General features: G+C 67.8%; 3 protein-coding genes across 4 annotated transcripts; 2 read left to right on the forward strand and 1 right to left on the reverse strand.

Moving 5' to 3' along the window:
* Window positions 1-522: 522 nt before the first annotated feature.
* Window positions 523-1895, forward strand: LOC133629062 (E3 ubiquitin-protein ligase PPP1R11-like; the record flags this gene model as incomplete). The annotated part of the gene is made up of 2 exons (XM_062019693.1): window positions 523-631; window positions 1325-1895. Coding segments are annotated over 2 exons (483 nt in total), but the record flags the coding sequence as incomplete, so codon positions are not given.
* Window positions 1896-5583: 3688 nt separating this feature from the next.
* Window positions 5584-7489, forward strand: RPP21 (ribonuclease P/MRP subunit p21). Of its 2 annotated transcripts, none has more exons than XM_062019688.1 (4): window positions 5584-5646; window positions 6277-6368; window positions 6478-6558; window positions 7310-7489. In XM_062019688.1, exons 1-4 carry the CDS (start codon window positions 5590-5592, stop codon window positions 7398-7400), a joined length of 321 nt encoding a protein of 106 aa, XP_061875672.1. In that variant the 5' UTR covers window positions 5584-5589; the 3' UTR covers window positions 7401-7489. The 2 variants fall into 2 exon arrangements, with proteins under 2 accessions (XP_061875672.1, XP_061875673.1); XM_062019689.1 differs by having other exon boundaries at window positions 6478-6555; window positions 7308-7489.
* GNL1 (G protein nucleolar 1 (putative)) lies at window positions 7459-15772 on the reverse strand. The gene is given in 15 exon segments (XM_062019690.1): window positions 7459-7725; window positions 8912-8960; window positions 8962-9053; window positions 9994-10141; window positions 11098-11310; window positions 11352-11428; window positions 11663-11842; window positions 12531-12626; window positions 12711-12891; window positions 13468-13566; window positions 13664-13709; window positions 13711-13809; window positions 14550-14705; window positions 15486-15579; window positions 15664-15772. Coding segments are annotated over 15 exon segments (1803 nt in total). The 5' UTR covers window positions 15740-15772; the 3' UTR covers window positions 7459-7528.

Here is a 15772-nt window from a genome sequence, read left to right on the forward strand (position 1 = left end):
TAAAAGGGGGGTTAAATTGGGGGGAGGGGTTTGTGTAAGTGATGGGGGGACCTGTGGGTATTGGGGGGGGGTCTGTGGGTACCAGGAGGGGGTTAAATGGGGGGAGGGGGCTGTGGGTAATTGGGGGGGTCTGTGGGTATTGGGGGGGGTTCTCTAGGTACTGGGGGGGGGTAAATATGAGGAGGGGGAGAATAAAGACACAGGAAGGGTTGGAAATGTGTGAAGGGGGGGTGAAGATGGAGGGGGAGGGGCTGAGATACCTGAGGGGGGGGGAAATATTGGGGGGGGGGCTGTGAGCTTGGGGAGGGGGATAAATTTGGGGGGGGGGATAAATTGGGGAGGGGGGAGATAAAGGGGGGGCGTGAAGGCAGCGCTGGGCAGCAGGAGGGTTTGGAGGCTGCCCAGGCCTTGGGGAGGGGTTTGGGGGGTAGAAGGGGGTCTGGGGGGGTAGGAGGGGGTCTGGGGGGGCAGAAGGGTTGGGGTGTTTTTGGGGGGGGTCTCAGCTCTCTCTGTGCCCCCCAGGAGAACCGCAGCCTGACGCTGAAGCTGCGCAAGCGGAAGCCCGACAAGAAGGTCGAGTGGACGAGCGACACCGTGGACAATGAGCACCTGGGGCGACGCTCCTCCAAGTGTGAGTGGCTTTGGGGGACCCCCCCTGAGCCCCCCAAGCTCTGAGCCACCCCCTCACACCCCCAACAACCCCCCTGGAATGCTGGGGGGCACCCCAAAACCCTCCCCCAAAGCGGGCACCCACCCGTCACGGACTATGAGCACCTGGGGTGATGCTTTTCCAAGTGTGAGTGGCTTTAGGGGAGCCTCTTGGGCGCCCCCCCCAAACTGGGACCCCCCCTCTGAGCCCCCCAATCTCTGACCCAGCCCCCCACACCCCGACAACCCCCCTTGAACGCTGAGGGGCACCCCAAAACCCTCCCCCAAACCTCCCCATGTCCAATGAGCACCTGGGGTGATGTTCTTCCAAGTGGCTTTGGGGGACCCTCTCCCAGACTCCCCCCAAACTGGGACCCCTCAAACTGGGACCCTCCCTGAGCCCCCCAACCTCTGACCCAGCCCCCCCACACCCCAACAACACCCCTGAACTTTGGGGGACCCCCAAAACCCTCCCCCAACCCCCCTCTTGTCCATCAAGCACCTGGGCTGATGCTCTTCCAAGTGTGAGTGACTTTGGGGGACTCCCCTGAGCTCCCCCTAAAACTGGGACCCCCCTGGGCCCCCCCAAACCTCTGACCCAGCCCCCCCACACCCCAACAAACCCCCCTGAAGGTTGGGGGGACCCCCCAAAACCCCTCCCCACCCCCCCCCCCAGGCTGCTGCATCTACGAGAAGCCGCGAGCGTTCGGCGAGAGCTCGACGGAGAGCGAGGAAGAGGAGGATGAGGAGGAAGAGGAGAGGAGGAGGAGGAGGAGGGGAGGGGGCCCGGGGGGGGCTGAAGGCTGTGGCCACCTCCACTGTGTGAGGGGCCACAAGAGGGGGAGGGGGGGGCAGCGGGGGGGGGGCAGAGGAAGAGGAGGAGGAAGGAGAGACCCCAGGCAGGGGGGAGGAAGGGGGGGGACCCCCAACCCCGATGGAGCATTGAAGGGACCCTCCCAAACCCCTCCCCCACCCCCCCAAATCTCAGAGCATCGCCCCCCCCCACCCCAAAATCCACCCCCTTCACCCCAAAATCACTTCAAGGGGTGACACCCCCCCCCAAAAAACGATGCCTGAGCCCCCTCCCCGTCACACCCTGAGCCTCCCCCACCCCAAACTCACTGCCTGAGCCCCCCCCCCAAAATATCCCCCCCCAGCACTGCCTGAGCCCCTCCCCCACCTCTGTTTGGGGGGGGGGGCCATTTTTGGGGTGCCCCCCCCCCGTGGGCATTAAAGGTGGCACCTGAGCTCTGCCATGGCTGGAATTGGGGGGGGGGGTCACTGGTTTATTTGGGGGGGTCAGAGGAGGGGGGAGGGGGAGGAGCAGCTTTTTGGGGGGTGGGGGGGTGTCCCCCCCCTCTCCTTTGGGGGGGCTCCTCCGGGGTTGGGGGGCGCTGGGGGGGGGGGAGGGGGCAGCGGCGTCGGCTCGGAGCTGAGCCCCCAGGCTGTGGGGAGAGAGGGGGGGGGTTAAAATGGGGGGGCACAGGAAAAGGGGGGGATGTGGCATCAAATTGGGGGGGGGGGGACAGGAATGGACCCAAAGAGGGGGGAAATGGCATCAAATTGGGGGGGGGGTGGCATTAAATTGGGGGGGGGGTCACAGGAATGGACCCCAAAGGGGGGGGATGTGGCATCAAATTCGGGGGGGACAGAGAACTGGACCCCAAAAGGTGGGGGGGATCGAATTGGGGGGGGGCAAAGGGGCTGGTGACCCTTTTGGGGGGGGCTCTGAGAAGCCCATTTTGGGGGGGGGGGGGGGGGGGGTTGGTTGTTGTTGTTGTCCCCGGAGGTGTCACCCCAATGTCATCACCCAAAAATGTCCCCGGTCACACCCCCCCCCCCCCAAAAATGTCACCCGACCGGATCGGGCCCCTCCCGGCACGTGGGGGGGGGCGGGGCCGCCGCGGGGGGGGCCCCAAAACAAACACACGTGATGGGGGGGGGGGACACCCCTTAAACAACCCCCCCCAGGGGCATCTGGACCCCCCCAAATAGACCCCCCTCCCCCAAACCACTTCTCACCCCCAATAACCCCCCCCAAACCCTCCTGGGTGCCCCCCAACATCTGGGTCACCCCCCCAAATCCCTCCTGGATCCCAAATTACCCCCCAGACCCCCCCCCCCAAAGCTATGTGGGTTCCCCCCCCAAGTCCTCCCCCCAAAACATCTCCATCCCAGCCCCCCCAGACCCCCCCAAACCCCCCCAGGTGCCCCCCAAACTCAATCCCAAACCCCTCTTGGTGCCCCCCCCAAACCACCTCCATCCCAGCCCCTCCTGGAGCCCCAAATCCCCCTTTGACCCCCCAAACCCCCCCGGGTGCCCCCCAATCCCCCCCCCAGCCTCCATCCCAGCTCCTCCTGGACCCCCCAAACCCCCCCGGGAGCCCCCCAAACCCCTCCCCAGCCTCAATCCGACCCCCCAAACCCCCCCATGACCCCCCAAACCCCCCTGGGAGCCCCCCAGTCCCCTCCCGAGCCTAAATCCCAGCTCCTCCTTGACCCCCCAAACCCCCCTGAGTGCCCCCCAAACCCCTCCCCAGCCTCAATCCCACCCCCCCTTGACCCCCCCAAAGCCCCCTTGACCCCCCCAAACCCCCCCAGGTGCCCCCCCAAGCTCCCCCCACCCTCCATCCCAGCTCCTCCTGGACCCCCAAATCCCCCCCGAGTGCCCCCCAACCTCAATCCCAAACCTCTCCTGGTGCCCCCCCCCCAACCACCTCCATCCCAGCCTCTCCTGGACCCCCCCAAACCCCCCCGGAGCCCCCCAACAGCCCCCCAGCCTCAATCCCACCCCCCTGGACCCACCAAACCCCCCTTTGACCCCCCCCAAAGCCCCCTTGACCCCCCAAACCCCCCCCAGGTGCCCCCCCAATCCCCCCCCACCCTCCATCCCAGCTCCTCCTGGCCCCCCCCAAACCCCCCCGGCTGCCCCCCAACCTCATTCCCACCCCCTCCCCCGGTGCCCCCCCCAATACCTGTGTCTGTGCTTGCGGCGGGGGGGGGTCCCCGCGCCCCCCGCGCTCCAGGCGCTGCGCGATGCGGCTCTCGACGGCCAAAAGCCACGTCGGTGCGGAGGCTGCGGGGGGCGCAGGGCCGGCGGCAGCGCGGGCAGCTGAGGCTGCGGGGCTCGGGGGGGTCCCCGGGGGGCGTCCCGGGGGGGGTCCCGGGCGGGGGGCGCAGGCAGCGGCGGCAGCAGCTGTGGTTACAGCGCAGCAGCACCGGGTCCCGCAGCCCGCCCCCCGCAGCCCGGGCACGACGTGGCTTCGGCCAGAGCGGCCAAAGGACCGCGCTGGGGGGGGGAACGAGGGGGCCATGGGGGGGTCTCTGTGTGTGTGTGAGAGAGAGGGGTCACGCGTGGGTGAGCGGGGAGGGACGCGGGAAGGATGCGGGACACGGGAGGGACGCGGGAGGGACGAGGGGACACGGGGAGGGACCACGGGGAGGGACATGGGAGGGACATGGGAGGGACGCGAGGACACGGGGAGGGACACGAAGGGACACGGGGAGGGACGCGGGAAGGATGCGGGACACAGGGAGGGACGGGGAGGGACGCGGGGAGGGACATGGGAGGGACTTTGGGACACAGACGGGGACGGGGGAGGGACGTGGGGACGCACAGGGACGGGGAGGGACACGGGAGGGACGAGGGGACACGGGGAGGGACACGAAGGGACACGGGGAGGGACGCGGGAAGGATGCGGGGACACGGGGAGGGACACGGAGGGATGGGGGAAGGATGCGGGACACGGGGAGGGACACGGGGAGGGGACATGGCGGGACATGGGAGGGACTTTGGGACACAGGGAGGGACACGAAGGGACACGGGGAGGGACACGGAGGGACGCGGGAGGGACTTTGGGACACAAACGGGGACGAGGGAGGGACGTGGGGAGGACTTTGGGACACGGGGAGGGACGTGAAGGGACACGGGGAAGGACATGAGGGGACACAGGGAGGGACGTGGGAGGGACTTTGGGACACACAGGGGCGGGGAGGGACGCGGAGGGACGTGGGAGGGGACACGGGGACACGGACCTGCCCCTGTCACCGAGCGCTGTGGCAGCCAGAGCCTGGTGCTGCTGGATCCCCATCATCTCCCTGGATCCCGGTGCTGCTGGATCCCAGCTCCCCGGGTGCTGCTGGATCCCCATCATCTCCCTGGATCCCAGTGCTGCTGCATCCCCAGCTCCCAGAGCTTCCAGCCCACTCTCAGCAGCACCAGATCCCCATCATCCCAGCTCCCGGTGCTGCTGGATCCCCATCATCTCCCTGGATCCCAGTGCTTCTGCATCCCCAGCTCCCAGAGCTTCCCAGCTCACCCTCAGCAGCACCAGATCCCCAGATCCCCATCGTCTCTCCCCAGCTCAGTCCCATCCGTTGGGAGGGACCTGCAGAGCTCACCCAGCACAACGCCCTGCACAAGCAGCTCCCACCCAGATCAGGGCACACAGGAACGTGCCCAGGGGGGGTCGCTATGGAGGGGGTCTCTATGGGAGGGTCGATATAGAGGAGTCACTATGAGGGGTCGCTATAGAGGGGTCGCTATGGAGGGGTCGCTATGGAGGGGTCACTATGAGGGGTCGCTATGAAGGGGTCACTATGGGGGGGTCACTATAGGAGGGGTCGCTATGGGGGGTCGCTTTTAGGGGGTCGCTATGGGGAGGTCGCTATGGGGAGACTGTATAAGGGGGGCTGGGGCGTTCCCCTCGGCCATGGGGGTCCCTACAGGGGACACCTCCCCAGGGAACGGGCTCTATGTGTGGGGGGCTCTGGAGAGGGTCCGTGTGCGACACCCCCCCAGTGCCACCCTCCCTCCCCCCCCACCGCCGCCGCCGCGCCCCCTATTTAAAGGTGCGCTCGCCCCGCCCACTCCCCTCTGACCAATGGGAAGCGTCGGCCCCGCCCATCGCGGCGCGGCGGCAGCCAATGGGGGGCGCAGCGATGGCGGCGCCCGTGCGGGACCGGGAGGCGCTGCAGAGGCTCAGCTTCCTCTTCCAGGTTTGGGGGGGCCCGGGGGGGGTCCGGGGGGGTCCGGGGGGGTCTGGGGGCGCTCAGAGGGGGCTGGAGGCGGTCTGGGGGCGTTCGGGAGGGAAATAAGGCCGGGAAGGGGCGCTGAGGGGGAGGATGGAGGGACGCGCAGGTCCTGGAAGGGAGATAGAGAGCGCCCGTGAGAGGCTGAGGGTCCTGGAAGGGAGATAGAGGGGTGTGAGAGGGCTGGGGGGGGGTCTGGAGGTCATTAAGGGGGGATGGAGGGGTTTACGGGGGCTACGGGGTTCGGGGGGGGCTGAGAGGGAAGGATGGAGGGGTGCAGAGGTCCTTGAAGGGAGATAAAGAGGGATGGGGGGTCTTTGAAGGGGGATAGAGGGGTGTGAGAGGACTGGGGGGGGGTCTCAGGGGTGTCAGGGGGTATGTGGGTGGTCTCAGGGGGTATGTGGGTGGTGTCAGGGGGTATTTGGGTGGTCTCAGGGGTGTCAGGGGCCATGTGGGTGGTCTCAGGGGGGTCTGGGGGCATATGGGTGGTCTCAGGGGCCATGTGGGTAGTGTCAGGGGGTATGTGGGTGGTCTCAGGGGGGTCAGGGGGTATGTGGGTGGTGTCAGGGGGGGTCTGCAGCCGTGCCCCCTCCCCAGGCCGCGCACTGGGTGCTGCCCCACAGCCCCTCCCTCGCCCGCTTCTACTGCAGCACCCAGCGAGGGGCCGCCCGGCGCCTCGTCCTGCGCCTGTGAGTCGCCTTCAGGGGGGTTTGGGGGGGTGGGAAATGGGGTGAGGGAGCTTTTGGGGGGGTCCTGCCCACCCCCATACCCGTGTTGACGTCCCCCCTCCCTCCCCAGAGCCCCCTCGGTGAAGGGCGCCGTGTGCCGCCGCTGCTGCTCGCTGCTGCTGCCGGGCGCTGGGGGGCGCCAGCGCCTCAGGGGTGGGTGGCACAACGGGCTTTGGGGGGGCAAAGTGACCCCCCCTGGGCACCCTGAGGGGGTTGGGGGGGGGGTTTGGGGGTACCCTGAGGGGTTTGGGGGGGACCCAGGGTGGGGGGACACACACACAGAGGAGTCTGAATGGGGGGGGAGTGGGGGGGTATTGGGAGGGGTGTCAGGGGGACCCCCAGGGGCTGGGGGGGATCCCAGGGGCTTGGGGGGTGTCAGGAGGATCCCAGGGGGTTGGGGGGATCCCATGGGGATCCCAGGGGCTGGGGGGGAACCCAGGGGGTTGGGAGTGTCAGGGGGATCCCCAGGGGGCTGGGGGGGATCCCGGGGGTTGGGGGGTGTCAGGGGGATCCCAGGGGCTGAGGAGAGACCCAGGGGGTTGGGGGGGTGTCAGGGGGATCCCCAGGGGCTGGGGGGGATCCTGGGGGTTGGGGGGTGTCAGGGGGATCCCAGGGAGTTGGGGGGTATCAGAGGGGATCCCCGGGGGCTGGGGGGAATCTCAGGGGCCTGGGGGGTGTCAGGGGGATCCCAGGGGCTCAGGGGGATCTCAGGGGGCTGGGGGGGTGTCAGGGGGATCCCAGGGGCTGGGGGGGGATCCCGGGGGCCGGGGGTGTCAGGGGGATCCCAGGGCCCGGGGGGTGTCGGGGGCGATCCCCAGGGGCTGGGGGCGATCCCAGGGCCCGGGGGGTGTCGGGGCACCCAGGGCCTGTGGTGTCCGTGCCGAGCCCCCGCTCCGCCGGCAGGGGGGGGGGCAGCCCCGCACCGTGCTGAGCTGCGGCCGCTGCGGCCGCTGGAAGCGGCGGCTGAACCGCGACACGCCCCGCCCCCTCTGAAGCCCCGCGGCCTCCGATTGGCCCCCGCCCAGCGGCGTCCGACCAACGAGAAGGCGTCTGAGTGCAGAAATAAACACCTTTATTCTGTGCGGGTCGCTGATTGGCTGCGCCGGCGAGAGGGGGCGGGGCTAACACTCGTCCTCGCCCAGCAGCGCGAAGGGATTGGCGCTGGCGGGGGGCGTGGCCTCGGCAGGCTCCGCCCCCTCGGCGCTGCCGTCCGAGCTCGAGCCGTCCCCGGGGGGGGTCCCGAGGGGGGTCCCGGGGGGGTTCCCGCGCTCCAGCAGCGCCGCCAGCGCCGCGGTGTCGGGGTGCTGCTCCCACGCGGCTGCGGGCGGCACGGGGGTCACCGGGAGGGGAGGGGAGGGACCGGACGGCAGCCAGGGGTCCCCAAAAGGGAGGGAGGGCGGGTTGGGGGTGACACAGACACTGTAAGGGGGGGTTTGGGGAGCACTGAGGGGTCCCCAAAAGTGGGAGGGGGTCCCTAAATGTGAGGAGGAGTCCCCAAATGTGAGGGGGGAAGGTTGGAGGGGGATTGGGGGTGACACAGCCCATGAGCTGGGTCCTGGGGTCCCAGGAAGGGGGGTTGGGGGTGACACAGACACCATAAGGGGGGGTTTGGGGGACACTGAGGGGTCCCCAAATGTGGGAGGGGTCCCCAAATGCAAGGGGGGAAGGTTGGGGGGAGTTGGGGATAACACACAGCCCATGAGCTGGGGCTTGGGGTCCCAGAGAGCGAGGGGAGGGGGATTGGGGACGGCACAGACACAGTAAGGGGGGGCTCGGGGAGCACTGAGGGGTCCCCAGGAGCGAGGGGGGGGTTGGGGAGGGGTCCCCAGGAGCGAGAGGGGGTTGGGGAGGGGTCCCCAGGAGGGAGGGGGGGTTGGGGAGGGGTCCCCAGGAGCGAGAGGGGTATGGGGAGGGGTCCCCAGGAGGGAGGGGGGGTTGGGGAGGGGTCCCCAGGAGCGAGGGGGTTGGGGAGGGGGATTAGGGGAGGGGTCCCCAGGAGCGAGGGGGGTTTGGGGAGGGGGATTAGGGGAGGGGTCCCCAGGAGCGAGGGGGGTTTGGGGAGGGGTCCCCAGGAGCGAGAGGGGGGTTGGGGAGGGGTCCCCAGGAGGGAGGGGGGTTTGGGGAGGGGTCCCCAGGAGTGAGGGGGGTTGGGGAGGGGTCCCCAGGAGCGAGGGGGTTGGGGAGGGGTCCCCAGGAGCGAGAGGGGGATTAGGGGAGGGGTCCCCAGGAGCGAGGGGGTTGGGGAGGGGTCCCCAGGAGGGAGGGGGGGGGTTGGGGAGGGGTCCCCAGGAGCGAGGGGGGTTTGGGGAGGGGTCCCCAGGAGCGAGGGGGTTGGGGAGGGGTCCCCAGGAGCGAGGGGGGTTTGGGGAGGGGTCCCCAGGAGCGAGGGGGTTGGGGAGGGGTCCCCAGGAGGGAGGGGGGGGGGTTGGGGAGGGGTCCCCAGGAGCGAGAGGGGGATTTGGGGAGGGGTCCCCAGGAGCGAGGGGGTTGGGGAGGGGTCTCACCCCTGTGCGCCGCGTAGCCCCGGGGCCGGTGGCAGAGGCGCAGGTGCCCCGTCGGCCGCCAGCCGCAGCAGCGCCGTGGCCGCGCGATACGCGTCGCTCCGAGCCGCCCGCGCCGTGCGGAACCCGCGCCTGGCAGCCCACGCTGCGCCCCAAACAGCCCCGGTCACGGGGGGGAGTCAGCGCCCCAAACACAGCCCCCAAACGCCAAACACAGCCCCCCGGTCACAGGGGGGAAACAGCACCCCAAACACAGCCCCCAAACCCCAAACACAGCCCCCCGGTCACAGGGGGGAGTCAGCACCCCAAACACAGCCCCCAAACCCCAAACACAGCCCCCCGGTCACAGGGGGGAGTCAGCACCCCAAACACAGCCCCCAAACCCCAAACACAGCCCCCCGGTCACAGGGGGGAGTCAGCACCCCAAACACAGCCCCCAAACCCCAAACACAGCCCCCCGGTCACAGGGGGGGAAACAGCACCCCAAACACAGCCCCCAAACCCCAAACACAGCCCCCGGTCACAGGGGGGAAACAGCACCCCAAACACAGCCCCCAAACCCCAAACACAGCCCCCAAACCCCCAAACACAGCCCCCCGGTCACAGGGGGGAAACAGCGCCCCAAAACACAGCCCCCTGGTCACAGGGGGGAAACAGCGCCCCAAACACAGCCCCCAAACCCCAAACACAGCCCCCCAGTCACAGGGGGGAAACAGCACCCCAAACACAGCCCCCAAACCCCAAACACAGCCCCCAAACCCCCAAACACAGCCCCCCGTCACAGGGAGGAGTCAGCACCCCCAAACACAGCCCCCTGTGGTCCCAAGGAGTCAGCACCCCAAACACAGTCTCAGCACCCCCAGACACAGCCCCCCGGCCACATTGAGGAGCCAGCACCCCAAACACTGTCCCCAGCACCCCCAAACACAGCGCCCAAACCCCTCAACACCCCAAAACAGACCCCCTGGGGACATGCTGAGGAACCAACACCCCCAAAATCGACCCCCAACTCCCTCCCAGGGACACACTGAGGAACCAGCAGCCCCAGCTGAGGGGGGATTCACCCCAAAAGCCCCCCCAGGTACCTTCACAGATGTCCCAGGCTGTCCAGGCCTTGGCTGTGGGGGGCAGCTGCAGCTGCAGCAGGGCGGGCAACGGCAGGTGGGACGCCAGGTAACCCACGGCTGTGTAGGGCTCCTGCAGCTGGGAGATGGGGTACACCCCTGCCAGGACCTGGGAAGGGGGGTTCAGGGGGGTCAGAGGGGACACACAGGGCTGTGGGGGGCTCCTGCAGCTGGGAGATGGGGTACACCCCTGCCAGGACCTGGGAAAGGGGGTTCAGGGGGGTCAGAGGGGACACACAGAGCTGTGGGGGGCTCCTGCAGCTGGGAGATGGGGTACACCCCTGCCAGGACCTGGGAAAGGGGGTTCAGGGGGGTCAGAGGGGACACACAGGGCTGTGGGGGGCTCCTGCAGCTGGGAGATGGGGTACACCCCTGCCAGGACCTGGGAAGGGGGGTTCAGGGGGGTCAGAGGGGACACACAGGGCTGTGGGGGGCTCCTGCAGCTGGGAGATGGGGTACACCCCTGCCAGGACCTGGGAAGGGGGGTTCAGGGGGGTCAGAGGGGACACACAGGGCTGTGGGGGGCTCCTGCAGCTGGGAGATGGGGTACACCCCTGCCAGGACCTGGGAAGGGGGGTTCAGGGGGGTCAGAGGGGACACACAGGGCTGTGGGGGGCTCCTGCAGCTGGGAGATGGGGGGCTCGGGGGGGTTTAGGAGGGTTTGGGGAGGCTCAGGGGGTTTGGGGGGGCTCAGGGGGATTTGGGGGGGCTCAGGGGGATTTGGGGGGGTTTGAGGAAGCTCAGGGGGGTTTGGGGGGACCCAGGGGGGTTTAGGAGGGTTTGAGGGAGCTCAGGGGGGATTTGGGGGGTTTGGGGGGACCCAGGGGGGTTTGAGGGGGCTCAGGGGGGTTTAGAAGGGTTTGGGGAGGCTCAGGGGGGTGTTTGGGGGGCTCAGGGGGGCTCAGATTGGTTTGAGGAAGCTCAGGGTGCTTTAGGAGGGTTTGGGGGGACCCAGGGAGGTTTAGGAGGGTTTGAGGAAGCTCAGGGGGGCACAGGGGAGGTTGGGGGGGCTCAGGGGGGTTTGGGGGGACCCAGGGTGGTTTTTGGGGGGGCTGAGTGTCTGACCTGCAGCTGCGGGGGGGCTGTGGAGGGGAACACCAGGCCGGGGCAGTCGCAGAGGCGCAGGCGCGGGGCGAGGAAATGCGTCTGGAAATAGCGCGTGCGGCCGGGCAGGCGGGAAACGGCCACGGCAGCGCGGCCCAGCAGCGCGTTCAGCACCGACGACTTCCCCGCGTTGGGCAGCCCTGGGGGCACCCCAACATCACCCAGAGCACCCCAACATCACCCACTGCACCCCAACATCACACCCTGCACCCCACTCCCAGGCGGGAAACGGCCACGGCAGCGCGGCCCAGCAGCGCGTTCAGCACCGACGACTTCCCCGCGTTGGGCAGCCCTGGGGGCACCCCAGAGTCACCCACTGCGCCCCAACATCAGCCAGAGCACCCCAACATCACACCCTGCATCCCATCACCCACAGTACCCCAACATCACACTCTGCACCCCAACATCACACTCTGCACCCCCCCATAGGCCGCCGCTGCCCGAGGCCCCGCCCACCCGAAGCCCCGCCCCTCCCCATAGGCCGCCGCTGCCCGAGGCCCCGCCCACCCCAGGCCCCGCCCCTCACCGACGAGCCCCAGCGTGAGCACGCCGTGCCGGTAGCGCTGCCACTGCCGCGGCCCCGCCGCGCCATCCTCCTCATCCTCATCCTCCTCCTCCTCCTGCTCTTCTTCCTCCTCCGGCTTCTCTTCCTCCTCCTCCTCCTCTTCCTCCCGCTCCAGCTGCGCTCGCCAGCCGCTCAGGTCCACTGGCCACCAGCCAGGGTGAGGGAGGGGGCACCCAAGGGACCCCCAGCACCCAGGGGACAGAGAGACCCCTCCCCAGCACCCAGGGACCCCCCCAGCACCCAGGGTACAGAGAGACCCCTCCCCAGCACCCAGGGACCCCCCCAGCACCCAGGGTACAGAGAGACCCCTCCCCAGCACCCAGGGGATGCAGCGCCCAGGGGACACAGGGTCCCTCCCCAGCACCCAGAAGACACAGAGACCCCTTCCCAGCACCCAGGGGATACAGGAACCCCCTCCAGCACCCAGGGACTCCATTACCATAACCCAGGGACCCCTCCCCAGCACCCAGGGGACATGGGGACCCCTCCAGCACCCAGGAACCCCCCCAAGCACGCAGGGGACACAGAGACCCCTCCCCAGCACCCCGGGGACCCCCCCCAGCATCCAGGGGACACAGGAACCCCCCCCTCCAGAACCCAGGGACCCCTCCTCAGTACCCAGGGATCCCCTCAAGAACCCAGAGGACACAGGGACCCCTCCCTCCAGCACCCAGGGGACACAGGGAGCCCTCCCCAGCACCCAGGACAAAGGATCCCTCTCCCCAAACAGAACAGCCCCTCCCCAGCACCCAAGGACCACCCTCCCCAGCACACAGGGGGGTCCTCACTGCTGGTGTTCCCTCCCCTCACCCTCCAAACCCTTCCTCACCTTCTCCCCCCACGATGCTCTCACAGGCCTCCAGCAGCTGCCAGGGCCCCAGGGCTCGGCTCCAGCTCCCTGCCCTGCGCTGCTTCCTCTGCAGCCCTGGGGTGGGGGGACACAAGGGGGTGTCGTCAGGACCCCTGAGGGGGTGCCAGGCGCCCCCCCACCCCCAGGCCAGGCACCCACCGGTGGCAGGGGCGGAGCTGAAGAGCACGAGGCGGGCGGCGGGGAAGCGCTGGCGCAGGAGGTGGCTCCAGGCCGTGGTGACCGAGGGGGGAACCAGATCCACCTTGTTGAGGATGAGGATGAGCCCCTTGCCCAGCTCCTGAGTGACGTGGGACACCAGGGCCGGGGGGATGTTCAGCACCTGGGCAGGAAGGGGTTAAAAGGGGGGTTGTTTGGGTGCCCCTCACTCCAATTTGGGTGCTGATGGAACGGGGTGGGGGGGATTTGGAGGTTCCTCGTGGTCAGGGGGCACAGGAACGTGGCCAAAGGGGTTTGGGAACCTCCTGAGGTGCCCCTAGTTTGTGCTGGGGGGGCTCAGGACCCTGCTCCTGCCCCCTGGATTGATCCCCAGCAGCTCCCCATCATCCTGTGCTGGTGCTGGGGGCCTCAGGACCCTGCTCCTGCCCCCTGGATTGATCCCCAGCAGCCTGTGCTGGTGCTGGGGGGCTCAGGACCCTGCCCCTGCCCCTTGGATTGATCCCCATCATCCTGTGCTGGTGATGAGGGGCTCAGGACCCTGTCCCTGCCCCCTGGATTGATCCCCAGCAGCTCCCCATGATCCTTTGCTGGTGCTGGGGGGCTCAGGACCCTGCCCCTGCCCCCTGGATTGATCCCCAGCAGCCTCTCCCCAGCTTGTGCTGGTGCTGGGGGCTCAGGACCCTGCCCCTGCCCCCTGGATTGATCCCCAGCAGCCTGTGCTGGTGCTGGGGGTCAGGACCCTGCCCCTGCCCTGTGCCCCCTCACCGGGTGCCCTGGCATCAGCGATGAGCAGCAGCACGTCCGACATCTCCAGCACCCTCCACAGCTGCCTCCACGTCTGGGGAGGGGACAAAAGGAGCCACAATCAGCCTCTTCCCTTTGACCCCTCCCCAACTTCAGGGTCTCCCCCTCCCCCCCTGGTGCCCCCCTCTGACCTCCAGGTTGTGCTCGAAGGGGGCCACGTCCCCCTCCCCGCTGGCTCATGGCCTGGAGGAAGGAGCCAAAAGCCGCCTCCTCGCGCTGCTGCAGCTCCTGGGGGCTCATGGCGAAGCTCCAGGGGGGCCTCCGGGGAAATCCAGCCCTGGCACCAGCACAGGGGGGTCCCACCGGCTCCCAGAGCCCCCCACGGGGGGATTTGCCCCCCCACAGGGGGATTTGCCCCTCTCTACTTCCCTACTTGCCCCATCTGGGTCTCCCTCAACCCTTGCCCACCCCCCAACTTCACCCCACCGTGACTAATCCCACCTTTTCCTGCACCAATTGCTGCTCTTCTCACCATTAGCAGCAAGTTAATTGCTCTCTCCACAAATTAATTACCCCCCCAGGGGTGTATTTGCTCCTCCTAAGCTCTCTCTTTGTCTCTCCCAACTCTTATCTGCCCCCAGCTTCACCTCAATTTGCTCTGAACTGATTAATTCCACTCTGTTATAGTAATTGCTCTTTTTCTTATCATTAACAATAAATTAATTACCTCTCCCTCATTAATTACCCCCCCAGGGGCATGTTTGCCCCTTCCCACATCTCTCTGGACCTCTCTCAACCCTTATCCCCCCTTGCCCAACCCCATTTGTCCCTAAATGATTATTAATTGTACTCTCTCCACCAATTTCTCTTCTCTCCATCATCAGCAACAACTTAATTGCCCCACACAATGCTTAATTAGCCCACACTAGAGCACTTACACCCCTTATCTCTGTTTCCTCCAGTCCCTTCCCCACTTTGCCCCAGCAGCTTAATCACCCCCAGCACTCCCTTACCCTCCCCAGAGCACTCACCCCCCCTTCTCCCTCTCCAATTACCCCCCCTCCTGTTCTTAATTACCCCCCAGTTACTAATTGCCCCTGACCAGGGGGGTAGATGCTGTCGGGGTCCAGCTCCAGGGCCGTCTCTGGCAGCAGCTCCAGCGGCTCCTCCTGTGCCTGGCGCCGCCGCCGCTCCAGATCCTCTGCCCGCAGCCCCCCGAGCTGCAGCCGGAACCTGCCGGACCCCCCCGGGCTCAGACACCTCCATGGAGCCCTCAGCGCCCCCCACGGCCCCCCAGTGCCCCCCCACAACCCCCCAGTGTCCCCCCCACAACCCCCCAGTGCCCCCCAATTCCCCTCCTTCCCCTCATCGTTTCCCCTCACTCCCCTCCAGTTCCCCTCCCACTTCTCACACCCCAGTTCCCCTCAAACCACCCCAATTCCCTTCAGAGCCCCCCAAATTCCCTTCATACTCCCCAGTTCCCCTCACACTCTCCCCAACTCCTCCCAATCCCTCCAATTCCCCTCAAGACCCCCCCCAATTCTCCTCAGTATCCCCCTCAACCACCCCAAATCTCCTCAAGACCCCCCAGTCCACCTGGACCCCCCCAATTCCCCTCAAACATCCTCCAATTCCCCTCAAACCTCCCCAATTCATTTCATACTCCCCCCAATTCCCCTCAAAGCCCCTCAAGACCCCCCCAATTCACCTGAAACCCCCCTCAATTCTTCTCACCCCCCCCAGTTCCCCTCAAGACCCCCCCAATTCCTCTCAAACTCCTTTTCAGAGTCCTCAATTCCTCTCATACACCCCCAATTCATTTCATACTCCCCCCAATTCCCCTCAACCCCACCCAATTCCCCTCAAGACCCCTCCAATTCCCCTCAAACCCTCTCAATCCCCCTCAAGACCCCACTCAAACTCCTCTTCAGAGCCCTCAATTCCCCCCAACCCCCAATTCCCCTCAGACTCCCCCCAAGGCCCCTCAACTCCCCTCACGCGCCCTCCCCTCACCTCCGCACGGGCGCCGCGGCCTCCGCCTCATCCCCGCCGCGCTCCCGGCTGCCGCTGCGGCTGCCCGGGCCCGGCTCGGGCCCCAGCGGAGCATCTGCGGGAGAAGCGTCGTCAGGCGCGTCGGGAGGCGCTGGGCCCGCCCCCGTCCCCGGGCCCTGGGCCGCTCCCGGCCGCTCACCGCCGCGCCTCCGCTCCCGCCGCTCCCGGAGCTGCAGCTTCTTCTGCTTGGCGCTGAACGGCCGCTTGCGGGGCATGGCGGGGTCACGTGGCGCGGCGGCCAATGGCAG

Source organism: Colius striatus, unplaced genomic scaffold, assembly GCF_028858725.1.
Source record: "Colius striatus isolate bColStr4 unplaced genomic scaffold, bColStr4.1.hap1 scaffold_110, whole genome shotgun sequence".
Classification (NCBI taxonomy): domain Eukaryota; kingdom Metazoa; phylum Chordata; class Aves; order Coliiformes; family Coliidae; genus Colius; species Colius striatus.

What these genes read in the sequence shown, in the direction of transcription:
- RPP21 (XM_062019688.1), top strand. Translation starts at nt 5,590, where the DNA reads ATGGCGGCGCCCGTGCGGGACCGGGAGGCGCTGCAGAGGCTCAGCTTC. An exon ending in GGCTCAGCTTCCTCTTCCAG is followed by an intron (nt 5,647 to 6,276) that starts GTTTGGGGGGGC and finishes CCCCCTCCCCAG; the next exon opens with GCCGCGCACTGGGTGCTGCC. An exon ending in GGGGGGCGCCAGCGCCTCAG is followed by an intron (nt 6,559 to 7,309) that starts GGGTGGGTGGCA and finishes GCTCCGCCGGCA; the next exon opens with GGGGGGGGGGCAGCCCCGCA.